The sequence below is a fragment of the Astatotilapia calliptera genome, chromosome 12 (assembly GCF_964374335.1).
Source record: "Astatotilapia calliptera chromosome 12, fAstCal68.1, whole genome shotgun sequence".
In the NCBI taxonomy this organism is placed as follows: Eukaryota; Metazoa; Chordata; class Actinopteri; order Cichliformes; family Cichlidae; genus Astatotilapia; species Astatotilapia calliptera.
In genome coordinates, this window is record NC_137433.1 from 3527262 (window position 1) to 3550053 (window position 22792).

Here is a 22792-nt window from a genome sequence, read left to right on the forward strand (position 1 = left end):
CTGTGAAAGCCTGGAAATCCCACCCTTACAATCCAGCCCACTGCTGAGGTCACTGAACCGCTCGAAAAGGTGGAGCCTCGGTGCAAACCCGGCAAGCGTCTTAATCAGAACCAATTGCAAGGAAACATATTTGCGCAAATTCTTTCTCATCATTTTTTTTTTCACCCACGAGATTTTGCTGATACGCAGTAAAATCCGCTTTCCTCGAAAACGCTCACGCTTCACCTCAACAATCTGCTTTCATTAATTTAATGCAAACCCGTGTGTTAAAGTTTAGGGAGAGGACGCTGCTTAGCTGCACGGTGCAGGTGGCTCTCACCCGTATGTGCAACAGTCATGTGTAACACGCCTATTTCTTAAATGTTTAAATACTGCTCCGCTTAGCTCCGAGCACGCACACAACACCCAGCAGTCAGAACTGATTTGTCCAACGACTCAGCTTCCACTCTTAAATTCAGCATCCTTATTATTTTTCCCTCAGCACTGACGATAAGCAGGAGCGAGCTCTTGTAAGGGAGGAAATTATGTGCGGCTCCTACGATGATTTTATAGTGAAATGGTGCAGAATGAATGGAGTTCACAGAGCCTCTTCATTCAACGGAGCACAAAATGCCCAAGCTGTGGACCTTACTGCGAAGTTAGGGAGCTGCGCGCCCTCACGCGACAAAATCCCATATTTCAAGCGGGAGAGCGAAGGCTGACTGTTTTGGCTCATGTGGGACACCGTAAAGTTTAGAGGAAACTGATTAGTCTGCTTTCGCTTGTATCGACTGTATTTTTAGTATCCGTCCAACAGCCGGAGCTCAGCAGGTAGTTGCGCTTAGAGAACATATTGGATATTTTTTCTGTTCCTTGCTGTAAAGTTGGAATTAGAAGTCAAAGACCCGTTTAACAACAGCAGAGGCGGGGTGCACTTTGTTAATAGCGCGACTGTTAAGCACAGCTAATTAGCTAGCATTAGTTTCCTTGTTCTGCGGCTCGCGGGATGTCATTCAGGAAAACTTTGAAACTTATTTGCGGCTTCGCTGGAGGCTCCGCAGTCTTGGTTTTCGCTGCCGCAGCCGCCGACTCCAGCGGGTTTTTTGGAGAGCAGGGCGGAGAGAGGTTCAGTCGGTGGTCGAGATTCGCCGTCCTTCAAGCTGCCCAGCCGGCGTTTACCCCTGCCAGCCACACGCCAACCCCGACCGGACACGCCTGGGACTTCAACTGGGACAAGTAAGTTAACGTACATGTGTTGTGCCGTGACCCGCTGTTTGTTCTGACGTGGCTGCCACCGTTATATTTCATCCACTTTTCTACCTTTATATTGAACGTCATACCAAACGGGACCAAGCTGCTATGTAACGGACTGAAGCAGGCATCACCATAACTTGGCAGTCGAGGTGTTTCCCGAATGAAAGACATGAGCATAATGACTTATGACACCGTTAAAGTCCTCTTGCATTGCCGATGGCCAAAAAAGTGTTGTTGTTTTTTAACTCTTTAAAAGTCGGTCAGGCGTGGGTGTTATTCCCAAGCAGATTTAAAGTCAGTTACGTTAACCCACTTTTCCAGCTCTCACCTTAACCACGTGAGACAGTAAGCCACTTCTAATCTCAAAATCACTACGCTTGAACTTTGACCAGGAGAGATCCATCTGCTCTGACCAACGGGAAGAAGAAGGAGAATGCGACCGAAGACCCCACCTCGGAGCAGAACAACAGCAAACCGAAAGCTACACGCAACATCCTCCTCATCAGACACTCCCAGTACAACTTGAGCGGGAATAGTGACAAGGAGAAGATCCTCACTCCTTTAGGTTAGTCGTTCTTGTTTTTATCCACAGGAAACGTAATAGGCAGCCTGCATGCAAAGTAATGCTGGGAGGTAGCCTTGGTGAGTGCTGGGGCTGTTTGTTTTGCTCATACCCCGCAACCCCCAGATTTTCCTTGTTTCTGACAGAGCATTGTTGGAATGATCAGTGTCTCTCCATCCGCAGGCCGTGAACAGGCCGAGCTGACTGGCCAAAGGTTGGCTGCACTTGGATTGAAGTATGACGTGTTAATCCACTCCAGCATGACCAGGGCCACGGAGACAGCAAATATAATCAGTAAATACCTCCCAGGTAACTAGAAAAGGCAACACAGCCAACCACAAACTCAAGTTTGGTAGATTCTTAAAAAGTTACATTTAAAAGTTCTAAACTTGAAGTTGTCTTGTGTCCCTGTGGGTCCAGGAGTGGACTTGGTGAGATGTGACTTGCTGCGAGAAGGTGCGCCTATTGAACCGGTTCCACCTGTCACTCACTGGAAGCCTGACGCTGTGGTGAGAGAACCTACAGCCCATTCCATCTCTGGAGTGGCTGTAGGTTTGATATTCTTTCTTTTTTTTCCCCCCCCCGGATTTGCTGATACCTAAGGTAACTTTGTTGCCCACGTGTCTGTGCAGTTGTCCTGTCAAGTGCTTGTTGAGGCTTGCGGGTGCGAAAGTCAACCAATACATCAGTGCACTGGCATAGGAATGAATCATGAAAAGAGTTAATTTCCAAAATATTGGAAATGAGGAGTCTTGAAGCTGTTCAGTCTGGTTTTGTGTCATTATGTATATATTCACATGCTTTAAACAAGCTGGTAACTGTTGACAAAGGAACAATCCTATAAAGATGGATTTTTAATGTGAAAGTAAAGATAAGCTATTGCATTTCTTTAGAGACCGGAGTGCTACTGCAGCAGTTTCATGTATTGATCTAGCGCAGGGGTCTCGAACTCCAGTCCTCGAGGGCTGCTGTCCTGAAGCTTTTCCATGTGTTCCTGTTGCAACACGCCTGAGTAAAGTTAGCAAGAGCATAGAACTTGACTGCATGCTGAAGTGGCAACCCCTAACCCTACTCAAGTAAATTTAAGTTAATGTAAGTGTTTGGGAAAAATATACTTCTAAAACTACTTTTATTGCACCGTGTTCATTCACTCATGAGCTGCTGTAACATGAATCCAATGGCTGAATCACCACCACAGCATGCAGTTAAGGTCTATAGAGTCTTGCTAATGACCTACAGATTGTAATCAGGGGTGTTGCAACAGGGACACATGAAAAGCTTCAGGACAGCGGCCCTCGAGGACTGGAGTTCGAGACCCCTGATCTAGCGTTTGTTACATCTGCCACATAGTGGGCTTCTTTTTGGAATAAAACTCTTCATGTATTCCTACAATGCATGTCATTTAATGACATGCATTGACTCTGCTTTGGGGTTCATACAGAACCCTTTTATGTGACAAAGGTGGCTTTCAACCTTTCTACTGTCCTCCAGCAGTACCACGAAGATGGAGCTCGCATTGAGGCAGCCTTCCGCCGCTACATCCACCGGGCTGACCCCAAACAGAAGGAGGACAGCTACGAGATCATCGTGTGTCATGCCAATGTCATCCGTTATTTTGTCTGCAGGTTTGTGCTGTCGCTGCTCAGCTGAGGCCAGACTTGTTGCTCTTTGCTTCGCTAATCTATGTATTCAAGCCATTTCACATAGGATTTCTAATTTGTGCTTCACTTGTGTCATTGTGCTCTCATTAAAAAAGTTATTTCATTTAATGACATGCAAATGAATTTATAAGGAAACATGCTTTAGTGCTGGTTTTCTGTTAAGGGTACAGGAAGATTTCACTGCATCGTGGGGCAAATAGTCAGGGCCTTGTACTATAAAATTTTGGATGATAGTGTTCTTCCCTCAGTCAGAATATTGAAGATGGGTTGTGAATCAGTCTTCCAACGTAACGATGCTCCAAAACATACCGGCATAGCAACAAGGAAGCGCCTGCTACCGACCAGTCAATCAGTGGCATGTCGTCTGACGTTACATTTTAGTACCTGCTCGGATCACCTGGAAAACCCTGAAAACTGTGGCGAGTCGATCCGAGTAGGTATAATGGAAAAGGGGCTATAAAGATTAGGGAGTGGCCTAGCCAGTCTCCCGACTTTCAAATTTAGCAAGGGATCCAATAATTATTCCCCACCACTGCATAAGATATTGCCCATGCTGACATGATACTGAGATTACACAATACACTGCAAGACGTTTTACCCCTGAGCTTTTCTTTTTCACTGGAAATTGGTTAACATTTGCTTAGTTAACCCTCACTTATCTGATAAGCTCCACTGCAACAACTGTGGACCTCTGTTAAGGTGGGGGAATCTGTTAGCAGGAAGAGATTTGGCGCCAGTGTATTGATGCGTTACAAGAGGAGGCCTTGTGGTATATTGATGTATTGATGTTCTGTCCCAGTCCTAAAGTCACTGACTGAAGAACACTTTTCCTATTCCCTTAGATCTGTTTGACTGAGCTTCAGTTTATCCTCTGAATAACTGACAAAAAGTAGTTTAAAAAAATCAAGATATTAGTTAAGGAATTGCACGATCCAATTTTTTAAAAAGAAAAGAAAAAAGTAGATATTGGTAACACTTATCATATTCTTTATTCCTCAGGGCTCTTCAGTTTCCTCCAGAGGGCTGGTTACGCATGGGTTTGAATAATGGCAGCATCACATGGCTTACCATCCGCCCCAGCGGTAGGGTGGCCCTCAGGACTCTTGGAGATGCAGGATTTATGCCCGCGGACAAACTAACACGGACCTGATGGGCTGACCCATGAAATGTTTCTCCTTAAGTGTCTTCAAATAAATTATGGTGTTGTTTTGTAATTGAACTCTGATGTTATCAGAGACTTTGTGGTGGTGTTGTTACTTCAGTGCCATAGGATGCCAGCAGAAGTGATTAACAGCTGCATAGCAACTCCTCCTGAATGTAATGAAGAATTTTTACACAAGTGACTCATTTTTTTCAAACCAAAAAAATAAATATTTGTAAAGCTGTTGAACATGCTATTAGCTTAACATTTCAGGATTATGTTGTGGTGCCATTGTAGTGAATAAAATCATGAATGCACAACTTGTCACATTTCTTATTTTACTGATAACACAGCCAATGAAATAAGTGGATACATTAACAGTAAAGTAAGAGTGAGGGTTTTTTATTGATTAATTGAAAGCAAATGAGGTCTAGACATACAGAAAGAATTCACCATGAAAGTTAAGTTTTAATAAAGCACAGAATGCTAAAAGCACAAGAAGCATGTTAAGTTTTTTTAAGGTACATTTTTGCAAAGTTCCACATTCAGAAACCAGAATTAGATCTGTTGTCATCTGAGAACACGAGGATGACGACACAATCTTCGCACTGAAGTAGTTTGTGCTCTCGGATAAAGGTATAGTTCACACAAAAAATACATTCTTTAAATGCGAGTGGCCATCTGAATATTCAGGATAATTGGCTTTTTAGTCCTAGACACAGCTGATAAGCCCTCACCCAGCAGTGATGTTATCCCTACAATACAGACTGGATACAGCAGGTTTTTAGAGGACTGCAAGAACTTGCCGTTATCTACACAAGTTTACTTGAAGTCAGTTTTACCACCTGAGGGATTACTGAAATTTTGGGCCTCAAAGCTCTACTTAGCACTTTGTTAAAATCAAATTCTATCATGAGGGTCGCATGTTCTGCTAATCAACTTCATATTTTAAGCAGCTCTCAACTAATCTGTATTCTCTGTATCATAAGGCAGTTTCATTAACAAGACAGTCGTAACAGGACATAGAAACCCTATCAAGTTACTTTGAGTCTTTCTCGCCCCCTAGTGGTTACAAATCACTTCACACAGCTTTAAAGTGATCGCAACACCAGGCACTAGCCAAATCTGAAATAATACTATACTGATGGGTGTGTTTTGTCATTCATACATTGTAGGAGATGTTTGCCCATAAAAGATACTCCAGAAAAAAGATAAAGAAAAAAAATTGCACAGTCTCTAAGGCCGCCAACAGCGACAGAAAGAAAAAGTCCAGATATGTCCAGGAACTACCGAGAAAAGATGGAAATTGTATGAATTTATTGAAGGACAAAATAAAAACATGGAAGATCTCAGTTGCTTTATTTTCCATACATTTCATGTATGAGCTAGAGGAAATGTGTCCAAACTGACAGAGAGCTGGTCCATCACTTCAGAAAATTAAGGCAATTCCTGAACTGAGGGGGGAAAAAAGAACATAGGAAATGGCAGTCTGTTTTAACACCATTAATAAAAACATTTAAATTTTGTGCTACTGACCAACATACAAAAAATAATTTTTAAAATATTGACATTTTAATTTTTTTTAAGAACATCTTCAGTGACAATCCTTTTAGGATCCCTCACTAAAGTTTTAGTGATCAACTAACTTTGGGGGGTGTGGCTTGTGTTCACAATATTCATAAAAGTTGAGTCAGGCTATGATAAAGGTGCTTCACACTTGCCACAAATAACGTTACCGTCAATTCAACATGGTCCACACCCATACAGTACATAAATTAGCAAGGTTTGTTTTGTTTTTTACCTTTTAAAGTCTGGAGTTGACATCACAACCTAACTGTGATGAGAATTCCTGTGTTACGTAGGAGTCGTACCATACATCATTAATACAAATCTTCCAGACACTTTGTGCATATTTCTGTTAGGTTTGTGGTTTCTGAGCTCTGGTGTAGCCAGCTCTGTACAGCTGGATTCGGGTGTGTGAGAGAAGGCAGGGCTTGGAGAGGGTATGGCTGCATTGTAGCGCAGGAGGTGGGTGCAGTTAAACTGACGGCTCGTTCAAGTGCTTGAGGCGCTGAATGTAGCTAATGTTGGCAGGGCTGTACCGGCTGGGGCTGAAGTCCGGTGAGGCAGCGTGCCGAGCGGGGCTGAAGCGGCCGGTGGGGGACATCAGGCCGCTGATAGGAGAGCCGGGAGTCTGATGCTGCATCCTGAGTCGTGGTTTTACCACTGCAGGGCTAGGCCAGCTACACAATACAGATCAACACAATAATCAGTGTTTTAGAATAAATTTAATGGTAAATATAAAGCATATTATTTGGGGGACTGGCCTGAGACTAGTGATGTGCGATACCACTCATTTCCTTTCCAATCCCATACCAAGTAAAATCCAGGATGGTATCGAGGATACTGATCCGATACTTTGTACAAAAACTTATTTTATTTATTGTATCTTTTACTGTATCTCAAATTATAGCTTCATAATGATTATGGGATATCAGACTACTTGTTATCATTTAATAATGCAGAATTATCTTATAAAAATAAAAAACCTGAAGTTGTGGCTATTTGAGCATCTTGCCTGCCTGCAGCACTAAAGGACTCAATGAGAGACGTCTGTCTCGCCCTAGCAGCACCTGTCCCTGTCCTCCTCTTCAGTTCGCCTCAACATACACTCGTCATATTCTGTCATATGATTTACTCTGAGGTGTTTGAGGAGGTTAGTGGTGTTGCCACAACACCTCACTGTCTTGCCACATGTATCGCAAACCGCGTCTCGGCTGTTTGTGGAGGTAAAACGTGTCCATGGATGACTCCATTTACGCTCAGCCATTGTTGTGAGTGCGCACGCCAAGGAGCTGGACACATTTATTCAGCTGTATTTCGCACATGACTATGAAAGGCGGAAGAGGAAGTAGTTCCTTCCAATGTAGACAATCCGAATTACATAGTTTCTTTCCACTGTGTTCCTGTTAATGATAAACTACAAATTTACCCCAAATTACTAAAATATCGATATTTTAATATGAGAATTGATTCTAGACCATAAATGGCTGGTATCAGAGGAATCGATATTTTAGTATCAATCCGCACACCACTACCTGAGACTACCCTGCGTGGGTGCGTGTTTAATAGTTGCCTTTATCTCTGCACCCTGGATTTAAAGAGGTGTATTTGGACTCTTGATTTTGAGTTAACACATGATTTAAAGGGCAAAGAGCACATTCTTTGGGTGGCTCAGGTTGGAGAGTGGGTTGATCAATCCCCGACTCAGCGTGCAAGATGGTGAGCCCCAAGTTATACATCCATTTGAGTGAGAATATGACTGTGAGAAAGCACTTCGGTATAGAGGGAAGTCCTCTGTGAATGTGCCGTGTTCAAATTAATACAGGGAGTGCAGAATTATTAGGCAAATGAGTATTTTGTCCACATCATCCTCTTCATGCATGTTGTCTTACTCCAAGCTGTATAGGCTCGAAAGCCTACTACCAATTAAGCATATTAGGTGATGTGCAAGTCTGTAATGAGAAGGGGTGTGGTCTAATGACATCAACACCCTATATCAGGTGTGCATAATTATTAGGCAACGTCCTTTCCTTTGGCAAAATGGGTCAAAAGAAGGACTTGACAGGCTCAGAAAAGTCAAAAATAGTGAGATATCTTGCAGAGGGATGCAGCAGTCTCAAAATTGCAAAGCTTCTGAAGCGTGATCATCGAACAATCAAGCGTTTCATTCAAAATAGTCAACAGGGTCGCAAGAAGCGTGTGGAAAAACCAAGGCGCAAAATAACTGCCCATGAACTGAGAAAAGTCAAGCGTGCAGCTGCCAAGATGCCACTTGCCACCAGTTTGGCCATATTTCAGAGCTGCAACATCACTGGAGTGCCCAAAAGCACAAGGTGTGCAATACTCAGAGACATGGCCAAGGTAAGAAAGGCTGAAAGACGACCACCACTGAACAAGACACAAGCTGAAACGTCAAGACTGGGCCAAGAAATATCTCAAGACTGGTTTTTCTAAGGTTTTATGGACTGATGAAATGAGAGTGAGTCTTGATGGGCCAGATGGATGGGCCCGTGGCTGGATTGGTAAAGGGCAGAGAGCTCCAGTCCCACTCAGACGCCAGCAAGGTGGAGGTGGAGTACTGGTTTGGGCTGGTATCATCAAAGATGAGCTTGTGGGGCCTTTTCGGGTTGAGGATGGAGTCAAGCTCAACTCCCAGTCCTACTGCCAGTTTCTGGAAGACACCTTCTTCAAGCAGTGGTACAGGAAGAAGTCTGCATCCTTCAAGAAAAACATGATTTTCATGCAGGACAATGCTCCATCACACGCGTCCAAGTACTCCACAGCGTGGCTGCAAGAAAGGGTATAAAAGAAGAAAAACTAATGACATGGCCTCCTTGTTCACCTGATCTGAACCCCATTGAGAACCTGTGGTCCATCATCAAATGTGAGATTTACAAGGAGGGAAAACAGTACACCTCTCTGAACAGTGTCTGGGAGGCTGTGGTTGCTGCTGCACGCAATGTTGATGGTGAACAGATCAAAACACTGACAGAATCCATGGATGGCAGGCTTTTGAGTGTCTTTGCAAAGAAAGGTGGCTATATTGGTCGCTGATTTGTTTTTGTTTTGTTTTTGAATGTCAGAAATGTATATTTGTGAATGTGGAGATGTTATATTGGTTTCACTGGTAAAAATAAATAATTGAAATGGGTATATATTTGTTTTTTGTTAAGCTGCCTAATAATTATGCACAGTAATAGTCACCTGCACACACAGATATCCCCCTAAAATAGCTCAAACTAAAAACAAACTAAAAACTACTTCCAAAAACATTCAGCTTTGATATTAATGAGTTTTTTGGGTTCATTGAGAACATGGTTGTTGTTCAATAATAACATTATTCCTCAAAAACACAACTTGCCTAATAATTCTGCACTCCCTGTAGAAAACACCAGTTCATTTACATGCCAGAATCTGTAAGATCTGAATGTACAGTAGTTTAAATGTCAGTCTTGTAGATTTCAGTACTGATTTCTCTTTTTTCCACCAATGTTTCTGTGGATGCCCTCTGTCATGATGTAAAATGTAAAATAAAAATAACAGCTTCTAAGCTGTGTGCAGAGCCAGTTTTTAAGCTTAAACAGTAATGAAAAGCAAGATAATAAAAGCAAATGCAAGGGACGGGAACTGATAAGAATTTAGCAATTTCGATTCTATTATCAGTATCTCTTATTGATTTGATTTCTCATCAATTCTCTATCGATTCTCCTTGGCTACATTTTGAGAGTCACCACATTTGCTAAGCTGCATATCAAAGACATAACATTTGTGCAAATTAACCGCATTCTGTGTGGTCAAATGTTTGTGCATGTTGGAGGCGTCTCCCCTCTTTGTTGTGATCAGTGTTGGGGTTGTTACTCAAAAAAAATGTGCATTACACATATTACACAGAACTGGTTCTCAGTTCCCATTTCAGCAACTACTGCACTAAACTGACCTTTAGTGCTGATTAAAGACATGAAAAAGTATTATCATCATCATCATCATCATCATCACCTGGTACTGAAACCTTTGAAGCCAGCAGGATCACACCCACACGTGAAATAAGCATACAAATAACTATGAACAGGGTTTGCAGGAAATTTAACTAGCTATAATGCTAACTGTACGACAGAGGAAAACAATGGAGCTGTGCTAGCCTAGCTGCATCTCTGCACACTGTGGAGAAAAAGAGGGGGAAAAAACAAAAGGGCATACTTCCCAGCCAACACAAGCAAGAAAGCACCAATTCACAGTTTATGTAGATTAGCCAAGCAGGACCTAGCCTACTGTAATCCATGATTAATGGACATAAGTTGACAGATAGCAGCAGAACAGATATAATTATGTTAGCTGTTGACATTCACCTGGTTCATTATTCTTTTTAAGTCTGCCTACAACTGCCATCAAACACACACACAGCCTGTAAAACACTGGTGGAAACCCTGCATTGATATGCCAGCCAAGCTTACTAACCTCTGCATATCTGAGGCAGAGTATGACTTCACTGTGCTCTTCCACTTATGAATACTCGGATACTTCTGAGGATCGATGTCTGTGCCCTCTATTGCTGACAGGACCGCTCTGTCCAGTTTGGTTGGAGAATCACTGTAAAAAAGACAGACGATTAATCAGCTACTTATCACTTCAGCTCAGTTGGGGATCATCAGACTGCTCCTAATTGTACCGTCTGCCTGTCACATCCCACTAACAGCATCTAGCTCAGAGTGTGTTACACAGTACTTCTCTGGATTATCACAGAAATATTCACAAATGCTTCATGTAGTTCAGTTTCTTTTCCACATAGTCTCATATTTAATTTTATTTACAATACCAAACTTAAAGATTCTCAGGAACATTTTCTATTTGTCTGCTATAAACTGAATCCTCTGCAGTGAAAGCAAGTGCGACTCACCCATCAATAAAAAGTCCTCTTCTGACATGTGGTGGGGTCCTGGGTAAGAACTCATGGGAGTTCTCTAAGGACTTATAAGAGGACCCAGAGGATCCTGAGCTGCTTAAGTCCCTGCCCCCGTGGTCCCATGACTTGGACCTAGCGCAGAAATTGCGCAACCCTGACACTGACCCCCTAGTCCTACCCAGCATCTCCAGACTCTCCTCTGCTTCAAAGTACTCCTCTGAGCTGCCGCTGCTGTGCCTCTCTTCTTTACCTGCTCCCTCTGTTCTCCAGCCTGGCCCATCCACAGTCTCACCATCTTGACCGCTGTGACTGAGAGACAGGAGGTTCAGCCCAGAGCTCAGGTCTGTGGCTGAGGAGGAGTTATAGTCCCGAGCCTCCCTATGACGGTTCCCACCACTGCTCCTTCTCTCTCTGCAGCTGGTGGGACTGTCTGGTGGCTCCTGCAGAGACATGCGCTCAAACTCCACCATGAGATTGGAAATAGGCGACAGCATGCAGGAAGAGGATGGGGAGGTGCGTGGGGACACCTTGTCTCCATTGTGAGTCCTATCTCTGGAGGAGGAGCACACCCCGTTTTTACAGACTACACCAGGCGACAGGAGGCCGTCTTTGCAGCAGCACAGCAGGTCCTGCTCGGCAGCAGTCTCGATCAGGTCGGCCCCGTGGTGGCGGAGCGCGATGTGGAACTCGCGGCCACCCACAGCTCCTTTCAGGACGTCCTTGGATGCAGCACAGGAGGTGATGCTGGTGAGTGCTGCGTTCTGCCGGTTCTTCATCTCCTCAAGGCTGATATCGTCACCCTCGTCCAGGAAGGCACCAACAGAAATAGAGTTGCAGAACTTTTTGGGCTTCCCTGCAATCAGCGAAGAATGAGTAACAAAAAACGGTAAACTAAAGAGTGGTGCACTTTGCTTTAGGGCAAAAAAACGAGGTATGAAACTTTGCAAAGACCATTTAATATAACAAGAGGCTATACTTGAGAAACACACTGATTACGCTACATCACTAAAAATTAACACATTAAATCAGGATGTGATCAGAAATGTGCACAGTCCATCTCAGCAACCCATACTTCTCAAATACAAAGCACTTTGTACCTGGAGAGGGGGTTTTAAACCTGTTGCTGGTTTCATTCTCGCCGGCCCCCTCATGAGTCCGTGAACTGAAATCCTTCTTGCTCAGGTAATCGTCCAGCTTGCGGAGCCCCTCACCAGATGACAGATCCACAAAACTATCCAGGAAGTCCCAATATTCCGCCCAGGGGTGTCCCATCTCATGAGCTAGGTCTCTGTAGGCAAGACGTAGATTCATTTAAATAACAAAGATATTTGTTTATTTATTGGTTCCCCATGATTGTGGCTAATGTTGAAGCTGATCTGCGTGGGTTAAAAGGATGCATAATCAAAATTAACCCATTACATTAATTTCGATTTATATTTCTACTGTTGGACTTTGAAAAAAGAAGCTGTGCATGTTTCCAAAAAACACAAAACTAGTCCTCAATTATCTTAAACTGGACTTTGATTCAGTCACTCAGGTCATCCGCTCTCTAAAATGAGCTTCTCCTTACCTTTAAGCCGGCTTTGTTATGATTTTCCTTTACAAATTCATTTGAACAGGAGGTGGACTTTGTTGCTCACAGCCAGATCTATTCAATTCAGTTTTATTTATATCACACCAAATCACAATAACAGTTACCTCAAGGCGCTTTATATTGTAACATAAATACCTTCCAATAATAGTAAGTAAACCCCATCAATCAGATGAGCTATGAGCAAGCACATGGCAACAGTGGGAAGGGGAAAAACTCCCTTTTAACAGGAAGAAACCTGAAATTATCATAATAAGGATATCCTCTCCAATATTTTAGAGAGCCAAGAGTCAGGGGGAAAACCCCAAACAAACCCAGACCTCATTAACTAAAACTTTAGCCATGATTATTATGAGTATCCACCATTATAGCAGAATAATAGTAATAAACTGCTAAATATTATTTTGGTAATTTGAAGAGCTGATTATTCCAATTATTGACGGGGAAGGTTAATGCATAAGTCGACCTTCACATAGTTACATAATGGGCTGTTCTATTCTCAGTGGTATATGGAATACAAAACATTTTAAACATTAAACAAAACATTAAAAACTGTCCACCATTTGGTTGACAGTTTTTGGTGGACACCAGAGGTGAAGGGAGCCACCAGGCTGAAGAAGGAGGCCTATTGGGCTTGGTTAGCCTGTGCAGTTAAACAACTCCTTGGTGGCAGAGCCCCTGGTGTTGATGAGGTCCGCCCCGAGTTCCTGAAGGCTCTGGACGTTGTAGGGCTGTCCTGGTTGACACGCCTCTACAATGTTGCGTGGAGATCAGGGGCAGTACCTGTGGACTGGCAGACCGGGGTGGTGGTCCCCATCTTTAAGAAGGGGGACCGGAGGGTGTGTTCCAACTACAGGGGGATCACACTCCTCAGCCTCCCTGGGAAAGTCTATGCCAGGGTGCTGGAAAGGAGAGTTCGTCCGTTAGTCGAACCTCGGATACAGGAGGAACAATGCGGTTTTCGTCCTGGTCGCGGAACACTGGACCAGCTCTTTATCCTCTCCAGGATACTTGAGGGTGCATGGCAGTTTGCCCAACAAGTCTACATGTGTTTTGTGGACTTGGAGAAGGCATTCGACCGTGTCCCTCGGGGTGTCCTGTGGGAGGTGTTGCGGGAGTATGGGGTGTCTGGCCCATTGCTACGGGCCATTCGATCCCTATACAACCGTTGCAAGAGCTTGGTTCGCATTGCCGGCGATAAGTCGGACTCGTTCCCGGTGGGTGATGGGCTCCGCCAGGGCTGCCCTTTGTCTCCGGTTCTGTTCATAATTTTTATGGACAGGATTTCTAGGTGCAGCCAAGTGGCGGAGGGCTTTCGCTTTGGTGGCCTCAGAATCTCATCTCTGATTTTTGCAGATGATGTGGTTCTGTTGGCTTCATCGGGTGAGGGCCTCCAGCTCGCACTGGAGCGGTTCGCAGCCGAGTGTGAAGCAGCGGGAATGAGGATCAGCACCTCCAAATCTGAGGCCATGGTTCTCAGCCGGAAAAGGGTGGAGTGCCCACTCCGGGTCGGGGATGAGTTCCTGCCCCAAGTGGAGGAGTTCAAGTATCTCGGGGTCTTGTTCGCGAGTGATGGGAGAAGGGAGCCGGAGATCGACAGACGGATTGGGGCTGCAGCTGCAGTAATGCGGACGCTGCACCGGTCCGTCGTGGTGAAGAGGGAGCTGAGTGTAAAAGCGAAGCTCTCAATTTACCGGTCGATCTACGTCCCTACCCTCACCTATGGCCACGAGCTGTGGGTAGTGACCGAAAGAACGAGATCGCGGATACAAGCGGCAGAAATGAGCTTCCTCCGAAGGGTGGCTGGCCTCTCCCTTAGAGATAGGGTGAGAAGTTCGGCCATCCGGGAGGGGCTCAGAGTAGAGCAGCTGCTGCTCCACATCGAAAGGAGCCAGCTGAGGTGGTTCGGGCATCTGATAAGGATGCCCCTTGGGCGCCTCCTGGGTGAGGTGTTCCAGGCATGGGAGGCCCCGGGGCAGACCCAGGACACGCTGGAGAGATTATATCTCTCGGCTGGCCTGGGAACGCCTTGGTATTCCCCCGGATAAGCTGGAGGAGGTGGCTGGGGAGAGGGAGGTCTGGGCCTCTTTGCTTAGGCTGCTGCCCCCGCGACCCGGCCTCGGATAAAGCGGATGAAGATGGATGGATGGATGGGATGGATTAAAAACTGTATCCTACTGTGGTTTAGCTAATCATCCATAATGAAGTGAAAGCTTCCAATATGTATGACTATGTGAAAAGTGCAGAGATGGCATTTAACAGATGATATCGGTGCATCACAGCGGACACAGATATTCCTGAGAAAGTTACTGAAAATAAAATAAGACTTAGGTTTTGGACGTACCTGCCTACTCTCTCCGCCCCTCTGTCAGGATCAGACTTAAGTATGTGGTGGTAAAGTTCTGCCCGGTCTCTGGGTGGCGTCTTCCAGAACCGGCGAAAATCATCTGCCTACAGTGGAAGACAATATGTGTTTTAAAAAAAAAATTATTACGGCCTTCATAAACACTGATAAGCAGGTTTTTTTGTTGTTGTTGTTTTTAAACTTGCTTTAGAGGGGTTTAGGGGGCCAGCAAAGGCAGTGACAGCCATCATGGGATCCTTGGGGCTTCTTGTGTGTCGCTGGATTAGCGAGAGACTTTCTGAGGACTCAGGTGACCATGGAGCACCAATGATGGGCTGGGAGGTATTGTCAGTTGCTCTCAGCAAAGGGATATAGCAACGGTCTGTGAAACAACAGAGACTCAAAGTCAGCATGACAACATAACTCATGACAACATTTACATATCGTCAAAGGTGGAAGCGGTGGGAGTCGAACCTTAAGCTGGCAGAGTACGTCAAAACAAAATCTAAGTTTATGTGTTGTCATGTGGCTGCTGCATATGGCGTTGGCAGTGTGCGCATACCAAATGGTATAAAGAAATACAGTATGCAGAACGCCGTGCCAAATGCTCTGACGCTGCACACCAGATGCCTTCAACTCTCACCGGACTGAACAAAAACTTGTCATGATTTGCAAAACAAACTTGTTGCAGTTTATTCATGAGTATACCCGCTCAGTAACACTAACACATGCAGTCTCGAGAGCTTGAAAAAAGTAACTGGATTTCTTTAGTTTTGTAAATACGTTTCACCTCTCAAACCTAAAGACATCCAGGGCTCTTTTTTCAAGCTCACAAGACTATTATGACCGACACTTAACAGCTCCAATTTTACAAATATTAAAAGGACAGATTTAAAAAAAACAAAAAACTAAGATGTCACATGCTGTGTGTTGAACCAGCCCAAGGAGAACAAACTTAATTTGTAAGAAATGTGCTAATCCCTTACCCTCCAGGTAGTCACTTATCTTCTGTTTCACTTCTGGACTTTTATTCTTTCTGCTGCATATAAGCTGTGGGAAAGAGGGAAACAAAATAATGATGCGTGAACAGACATTTATGTACAGCTGTTGCTGGATCAAGTGAGGAAAGAATTTGCTCATCTAAGTTTAGCTTACAATGTTCAGTGAGTGATTGCTGCCAAAGGAATTCAAAAAGCAAGCTTAGAGGTCACAGCTTAAAAACCTGTGTGGGCATAACTGCGCCTCCCTGAACAACTACTGCGAGGATTGCACTGAGAGAGACTGTATTTGCTAGACAGCACTCATATAAATGCGTACACATTCACGGTCACTCCTGTGGTTTAATCCATGCTCCATGTGTGTGCATCTGTGTGTGCTGCTCGTTTAAATAATGGTTCGAAATGTAAGCACTTACATCCCTAGGCGTCTGGCCATCCTTATTCTCACGGTTCTTATCAATGTCAGGATGCGAGCACAGGACATTGACCACATCTGGACACCCAAACTTACAGGCAAAGTGGAGCGGTGTTTCAAAGCCCTACAGTGGGGGAAAAACAAAATAATAAAGTTACTGGGCTCTGTTCATATTATTATTTAAAATGAATCTATTCAGGTTCAATTGGGAGTGTGAAAGAACTTACAGCTTTATCTGGAGTGTTGAGGTAAAGGTCTACAATGTAGCGGATTCGTTTCTGCAGCATGACTTCCTGGTCATCTGGGTACATGAGGCGCATAAACTCTGGGTTTTCCAAGGTGTCCAGCAGCAGCTGAGCAATCCCTGCCTGGTTTTCCTTGGCTGCCACGTGCATTACATTGTACCGGCAGCCCTCCTGAACATAACAAACCACAGAGGAACGACTGAATGGGTCAGGAATCCTTTTTAATCTCCAGTTAACAGAAACTGCACGTTTTTTTCTAAAAATCAGAATCTGACTTTGGGATTAATCAGGGATTAACAACATGCCACTGATTTTATTTGAATACCTGCAGCTTAATAAACAAACAGTTATTTATAATATACTAGCATCAACTATGAACACTTTAAATCCCAATTTTTAAAGTACTTTTAAATGTAAAACAAACACATGAATTACTTTGATGCAAAAATTCCATTTCAGCACATCCAGCAGGTAAATTCACTTTTGTTTTTGTCTCAGGAGCTACAAGCTTGACACACACACACACACACAGTAACTGAAAGGCTGGCGCTGATAGAGTCAAAATATTTATGTATCAACAAATGGCAAGTCAGGCCATGCTACTCTATTAATAGCAAAGACTTTCCAGAGATTGTGGCGGCATCTCTGTGCTATCTTAAGATGCTAAATACCATGCAACTTTCAGTCAGCGTTATAAACAGTCCGAATATACCAAAAGTATTCACTACATGTTCCCACCTGAACAATAGTGGGATTATCTCCTGAGCCAATGAGATAGCGTGGATTGCCCCAGACCAGTTCGCTGAAGGCCGTCTCATCGCCCTTCTCCACAGCTTTCCTTAGTTTGGCCGTCAGGTCCTGGGAGCGCGGGCTCTTAAAACTGTTGGCACGCTCCCGGTTGATGGTATCGACCTCCACGTTGTCTGGGGTGGAAGGGAGAAAGAGACGAAGCTGGTCACTGCAGTGAAGAATTTTTCAGGAGTGCCTTGCACAATGGCTCGGATTCTAGCTCGATCTGTAGTCTTTTTATCCGCTTGTGCCTTTTAACATGTCAGATACATCAGCAAACTGTGAAATCTTTGAACTATGCTGCACCTCTATATTCACACTGTAATAAATACAGCGATCAGCTCACAGATGACACTTCACTTAAAAGCGATAACAATTTTGACTGATAACGGTGCACTGCTTTATCAGGCAATAAACTAACACAAGATGAGAAAATAAAAACTAATTCAATTGAATAAAAATACACAAAAAAAATACTGTGAAGCTCTTTTAGAAGCGAAGCCTAAATCATTTCATGTACTTACCTTTACTAATGGGCAGGCCTGGTTTGACAGGAGATACACAGACCGACTTGCTGGGAGAGGGAAAGTAATCACAGATCCCCTTAGCAAACTTCTCAGCATCCTCACGGTTGGAAAAGGCTTTAAAACGGGCTCCCTTCATCGTCTTTACAGCTTGAAGGGCATCTTTCTTATCTGAGTACACATGTGCTCCCTCTGCAGAAAAACACAAAAACCATTTTAATTCTTTTATTTGGTACTCCGTTTTTCCTTAATTGTTGTGTTTTACAGTGGCCTAACCGGTGGCTGGGTTTTTTTCCACATTTTTTGCCCTGTCTGTCTTGTCAGCCACGTAAGTGCCACTGCTTCTGCAACTGCAAAAAAAGCCTGCCTTGACTGATTAACATTAACAGCACTGATTTTTATGGAAGCTCAAAGTGAATTTAGATCATTGCCCCAGAGAGGTCAGGCTGTCCTACTGCCTGACTGCTCACTGCCAAGAAAAGAAAATGTTTGTCCACTAAACAAATATATATATATAAATAAATATATAAATAAAAAAATATCTTAATTATCTGATTATTATTGGATAAACCATATTTCTGAGACATTTCTTCTGTTCTTTGCCTTTGAAGTACTTTTTGTAACAACACTGCAAATTTAAATGCTTCAATCCAATATAAATTGTTTTTATTTAGTGAAGCACAGACTTTTAGCTTTAATTCAAGCGGTTTAACAACATTATTACATTAACTGTTGGAATTACATGCATTTTTATACTTAGCTCCTCATTTTCAACAACTTAAAAGGCTATTTGACAAACACTGTAGAATATCCCTTTTCTTTGCCTTGAGAAACGGGGCTTTGGGTGGTTAAATCAGTTTTGGAGATTATAACCCTGTACACTATGAGCAGTCACATGATGCCCATGCCATAATATTTACTGCACCATATTCAACAGATGAGATCTTTCAGATCATAAATGTTCTCTTTCCTTCTTCATATTTTCCTCTTCCCATCATTCTAGTACATTTTATTTTTGTTTGTGTCCGAAGAATCTTTTAGGAGTTTGTGGTCTGTTTTAGGTTTCTTCATCCTGAGTGGAACTGAGTAACTGAGCATGGTTTGTGTCTCGTTATAAACACTCTGTATTTCAATTCATGAAGACATCTCTCGATTGTAGACCCTGACAGTTATGCACTTACCTACTTGAGATTTTTGAATTTGTTGACTTGGTGTGAAATTTCCTAACCCCCCTTTTTTTCCAGTCTTTCTTAACATTTGCTTTAGTTGTCTTCTGTGATTTTTCAAGTCATTTGGAGTTGCTAAACTGGACAGTGCATCTATTTATTTTCAAGAACAAACACAATTGTTTATTTGGCCATTTCTTACATTTTTGCAATCAGTCTGATAGGATAGGTTTATTTTAGTTTTCAGCCAAATGATAGCCTCCTTCACTTGCATCAGTATCTGTTTGGATCTCATAGTGACAGCTGCCTGTAATCCTAAACAGTTACTGCAATTCTGTTGTTAGAGCCACTGAATTAAAGCCATTGTGATAATATGCTAGTCATATGACTAATATAAGTTATTACAAGACAATAATTCCAACAATTGTTACTCCAAAGTTCACCGTCTTAAAAGGACAAATATCATGTCACACAGTCTAGGAAACATAAACAGTAATAACTACATTTCTAAAATTAAACTAACAAATGCATGCAAAATAATGCTAACTAGTCATCCAGCAGCTGGGAGCATCTCCACAGCTAGTGTCAATAACAGTAAAGACAGGTGAAGGATGGTGAAAAGAGAGCAAAGCTGCTCCAAAATAACTTGTACTAGGATAGAAGCTGTCGCTATAGTTCCGATTTTTTGGGGTTTATAAAATGGACTCATTTGCTTCATTCCTGCCATCGTCTTACTGGTGGCAGGGCTCAGTTCCTCTACACTACTTGAAACGCAAACAGGTGGGGCAAAAACAGCGTGTTGTACCATGTTTTTAAACTGCGTGAAGTAATGCTAAATTGTTTCAAAGTATTGTTTCTACAATTTCCAAAGTCAACAACACTTGGCAAGTAATTCTTCATACCAAAATTAAACATGATATCTAATGGACTCTAAAAAAGTAAGAAGCTGAGTTTCTCTTACCATTTCTTGCCAAGACATCCTCCCAAAGTGGACACACTCCATAATAAAGGGTTGGGGACACTTGTGCTGGCTTTGAAGGAGTTTCCACTTTGGACTGCAAGTTACTGCCCTCAGCAGAGCTGTTTGAGTTTGTATTTTCTGATATTTCTTCTTCCTCTGGAGGGTTGAGACCCACACCGTAGCCAAAGTCCAACTCTTCATTGGCAGCCTTTGAGGAGCTGCTGCTTGCTCCAGAGGTTGTGGGCACAACAGCCGAGGTGGCACATGACAGAGATTTGGCATGATCCACCACAATGTTCAAGGCACCAGCTGAAGAGCTGCTGTCTGTTTCAGTGGTACTGCTCTCTGGTCCAGCCAGGATACGGGCTAATTTCCTCTCATAGGTGGCACGGGTGGTGGGTGTAATGGGTCCACACTTGACGTTTGCCCGGGCAAACTCCTCGGACAGTTCATCGGCACTTAGCCCCCTCAACCTGCTCAGAGCCGCCTCCATGCTTCAGCTCCCTGTAACACAGCACAAACTTCAGCATTTACAAACAGCAGCTATTGATAAACAACTTCCTATACACTATAGTTTTATCATTACTCATAAAAATAAGTAGTACTTAAACTAAAAGTTGATGGATGTCTAAATCAAGCTTAGACTAGTATGTCAACATTTTCCACTGCATTCCACACGTGTGCAATTAAACAGTCTCTAATTACTGCGTGCACAATAGCTAAATGCCATGTATAATTTAATATACTCCAACAGTCAGTCCAAAGTTTTAAAATGTAACACACCGATACTACCATCACTGACACCCCCCCCCCCTTTCAGTAGCAAAAAGATAATCATTTACATTTAATAAGCATGAGTATGTGTCTTCAACAGCCTCAATGAATTTTTTAATTAATATGACAGAAAAACACCCGGTGGTACTGATGGTCTAAATGCTTATTTTAACGTAGCATATTATGCCTCAACAGAACCACCGAGACCAGTGTTGGACTAGCATCTACTAGCTAGCCTGCTAACCAGCAAGTCAGCTTTAAAAGCCGGGAGTTTGCCTGACAAAGCTAGCACAAGAGACGCTGCTCGGAAGGAATGTAGATGGGGCTGGAATACTGACCAATATAAATCTGCATTAAAGTAAGTGCATAATAACAATATTAGTATGTTCATTCGCACGCTGTCACGCCCAAGTATGTCATTCGAGGTGGGTTTTCAGGCTGTAACGTAATAAATGTGATACGTGTTCGCAGTGATGATGCTGATAAAAAAAAATTTTAGTCACAAATGTGTCTCTTTACTTACCAAGGAACATTTTTTATTGAATGTACGGAGAGCTATGGGAAACCGTTTAGTTTTGCACAGATCAACTGTTGGACAGACACAAAGCTGGAGACGGTCTGGAAGAGTCTCATTGTTTACAACACGTTCTGCGCATGTTCAAATTTAAGGGAGGGCGCACGATGCGTTTAGGACTATAGGAAAATTTACAACTAGCTCACTTGAAAGTGACAGCAGCCAATCACAAATCGATTTTTTAAACATTTCTTTCTCTTAAAATATGCTACTGTTGTGGTTAAAGATCATTTAGATGACACCTTACACTGGATGTGACATGGGTTTAAATAACATCACTGCTGAACTCTCTCTACATCACTAGTTTATTGTTTTAAATACCGTATGTTTCTACATTTGTTAATAATAATACTCAACGTAACATGTCAAATATTTTGTGCATGTTGGTGACAAGAGCCTTTATCGGGACATGGCTGCTGGTCTACAGTTAAAAATACACCGTCCTCATATTTACGTACTTTCTGCTAGCCTTTAATATAGCATCATGCTGTGCCTTAGTAGACGTGACTAATTCAAGGAAACGATAACCTAGCGCCGATTTTTGTAGTTAATAACAGACATACTATTTTACAGTGAATAAGAAAAATACAAAAACAATGAAGAATCTGAAATGTAAAACTGGTATAAAGAAAATGGTAAATATTTTGTGTTAGCACAAAGCCATGTACGCAGGCCAAACTGATCACTTATCGGGTAAAACAAACGCAGGGCATGGCGAAGGTATTCAAATAACTGAAACGATCAACTGCACGAATGATCGTTAAATATGAAAATTAGATTAGAGTGACATTAGGTATGCGATTCATTTCAGGAAGCTGAGATTGTCAGCCATGCTAGCAGTCATTAGCCAGCTGGCAAGCCAAGAAGCTAACCACTCGAGCTACCGGTTAGTGATAATAAAAACTGATACGAACGTTAAACGCACATTTTTTTCTGGTTTTACATTGCATATAACCGTAAACATGTACCCCAGTCAACTGTACATCAATGATATATTAATATATAATTTTAATTGTACCATTCCCACCTCCTCCTCCTCTCCCCGGCTATTTTGCTAGGTGTCTTCTCACCGCGACGGTTTCAAAATGCACAGAGCGAGGACCCGCTTCCGTCTAAAATACTGCCTGAGCAAAAATAACGATTGAAAAGAAAAAATTCAAAGTGGAAACAGGAAACAAAAATACGGGGTAATTTACAGAGTTTCATATTTAACTTATACTTGAATGGGCACACCGTGACAGATGAATAGTGCAATTTTATGATAAATACCAATATCACATCTTTTTAAATCAGGGTCAAAATGTCTGGGGGAAAAAAAATATATATATATATATATATATATATATATATA

The 22792-nt window shown here is 42.8% G+C and overlaps 2 protein-coding genes across 5 annotated transcripts; one reads left to right on the forward strand and one right to left on the reverse strand.

Annotated features, from left to right (window-relative positions):
• The first annotated feature begins 699 nt into the window (after nt 1-699).
• Nucleotides 700-4914, forward strand: pgam5 (PGAM family member 5, serine/threonine protein phosphatase, mitochondrial). 2 transcript variants are annotated; one of them, XM_026187958.2, is made up of 6 exons: nt 700-1215; nt 1626-1798; nt 1979-2104; nt 2216-2304; nt 3290-3420; nt 4456-4914. In XM_026187958.2, the coding sequence occupies exons 1-6, from the start codon at nt 986-988 to the stop codon at nt 4604-4606; spliced, it is 900 nt and encodes a 299-aa protein (XP_026043743.1). In that variant the 5' UTR covers nt 700-985; the 3' UTR covers nt 4607-4914. The 2 variants fall into 2 exon arrangements, with proteins under 2 accessions (XP_026043743.1, XP_026043742.1); XM_026187957.2 differs by having other exon boundaries at nt 704-1215; nt 3287-3420.
• Nucleotides 4915-5884: 970 nt separating this feature from the next.
• Nucleotides 5885-22597, reverse strand: ankle2 (ankyrin repeat and LEM domain containing 2). Of its 3 annotated transcripts, none has more exons than XM_080308777.1 (13): nt 22469-22597; nt 20094-20597; nt 17967-18158; nt 17392-17576; nt 16636-16824; nt 16410-16532; nt 15982-16045; nt 15198-15377; nt 14996-15098; nt 12158-12348; nt 11055-11913; nt 10616-10747; nt 5885-6840 (listed from the first exon to the last, which is right to left on the reverse strand). In XM_080308777.1, exons 2-13 carry the CDS (start codon nt 20584-20586, stop codon nt 6636-6638), a joined length of 2916 nt encoding a protein of 971 aa, XP_080164903.1. In that variant the 5' UTR covers nt 20587-20597; nt 22469-22597; the 3' UTR covers nt 5885-6635. The 3 variants fall into 3 exon arrangements, with proteins under 3 accessions (XP_080164903.1, XP_080164901.1, XP_080164902.1); XM_080308775.1 differs by having other exon boundaries at nt 22460-22577; XM_080308776.1 differs by lacking the exon at nt 22469-22597 and adding an exon at nt 21391-21522.
• Nucleotides 22598-22792: the final 195 nt, after the last annotated feature.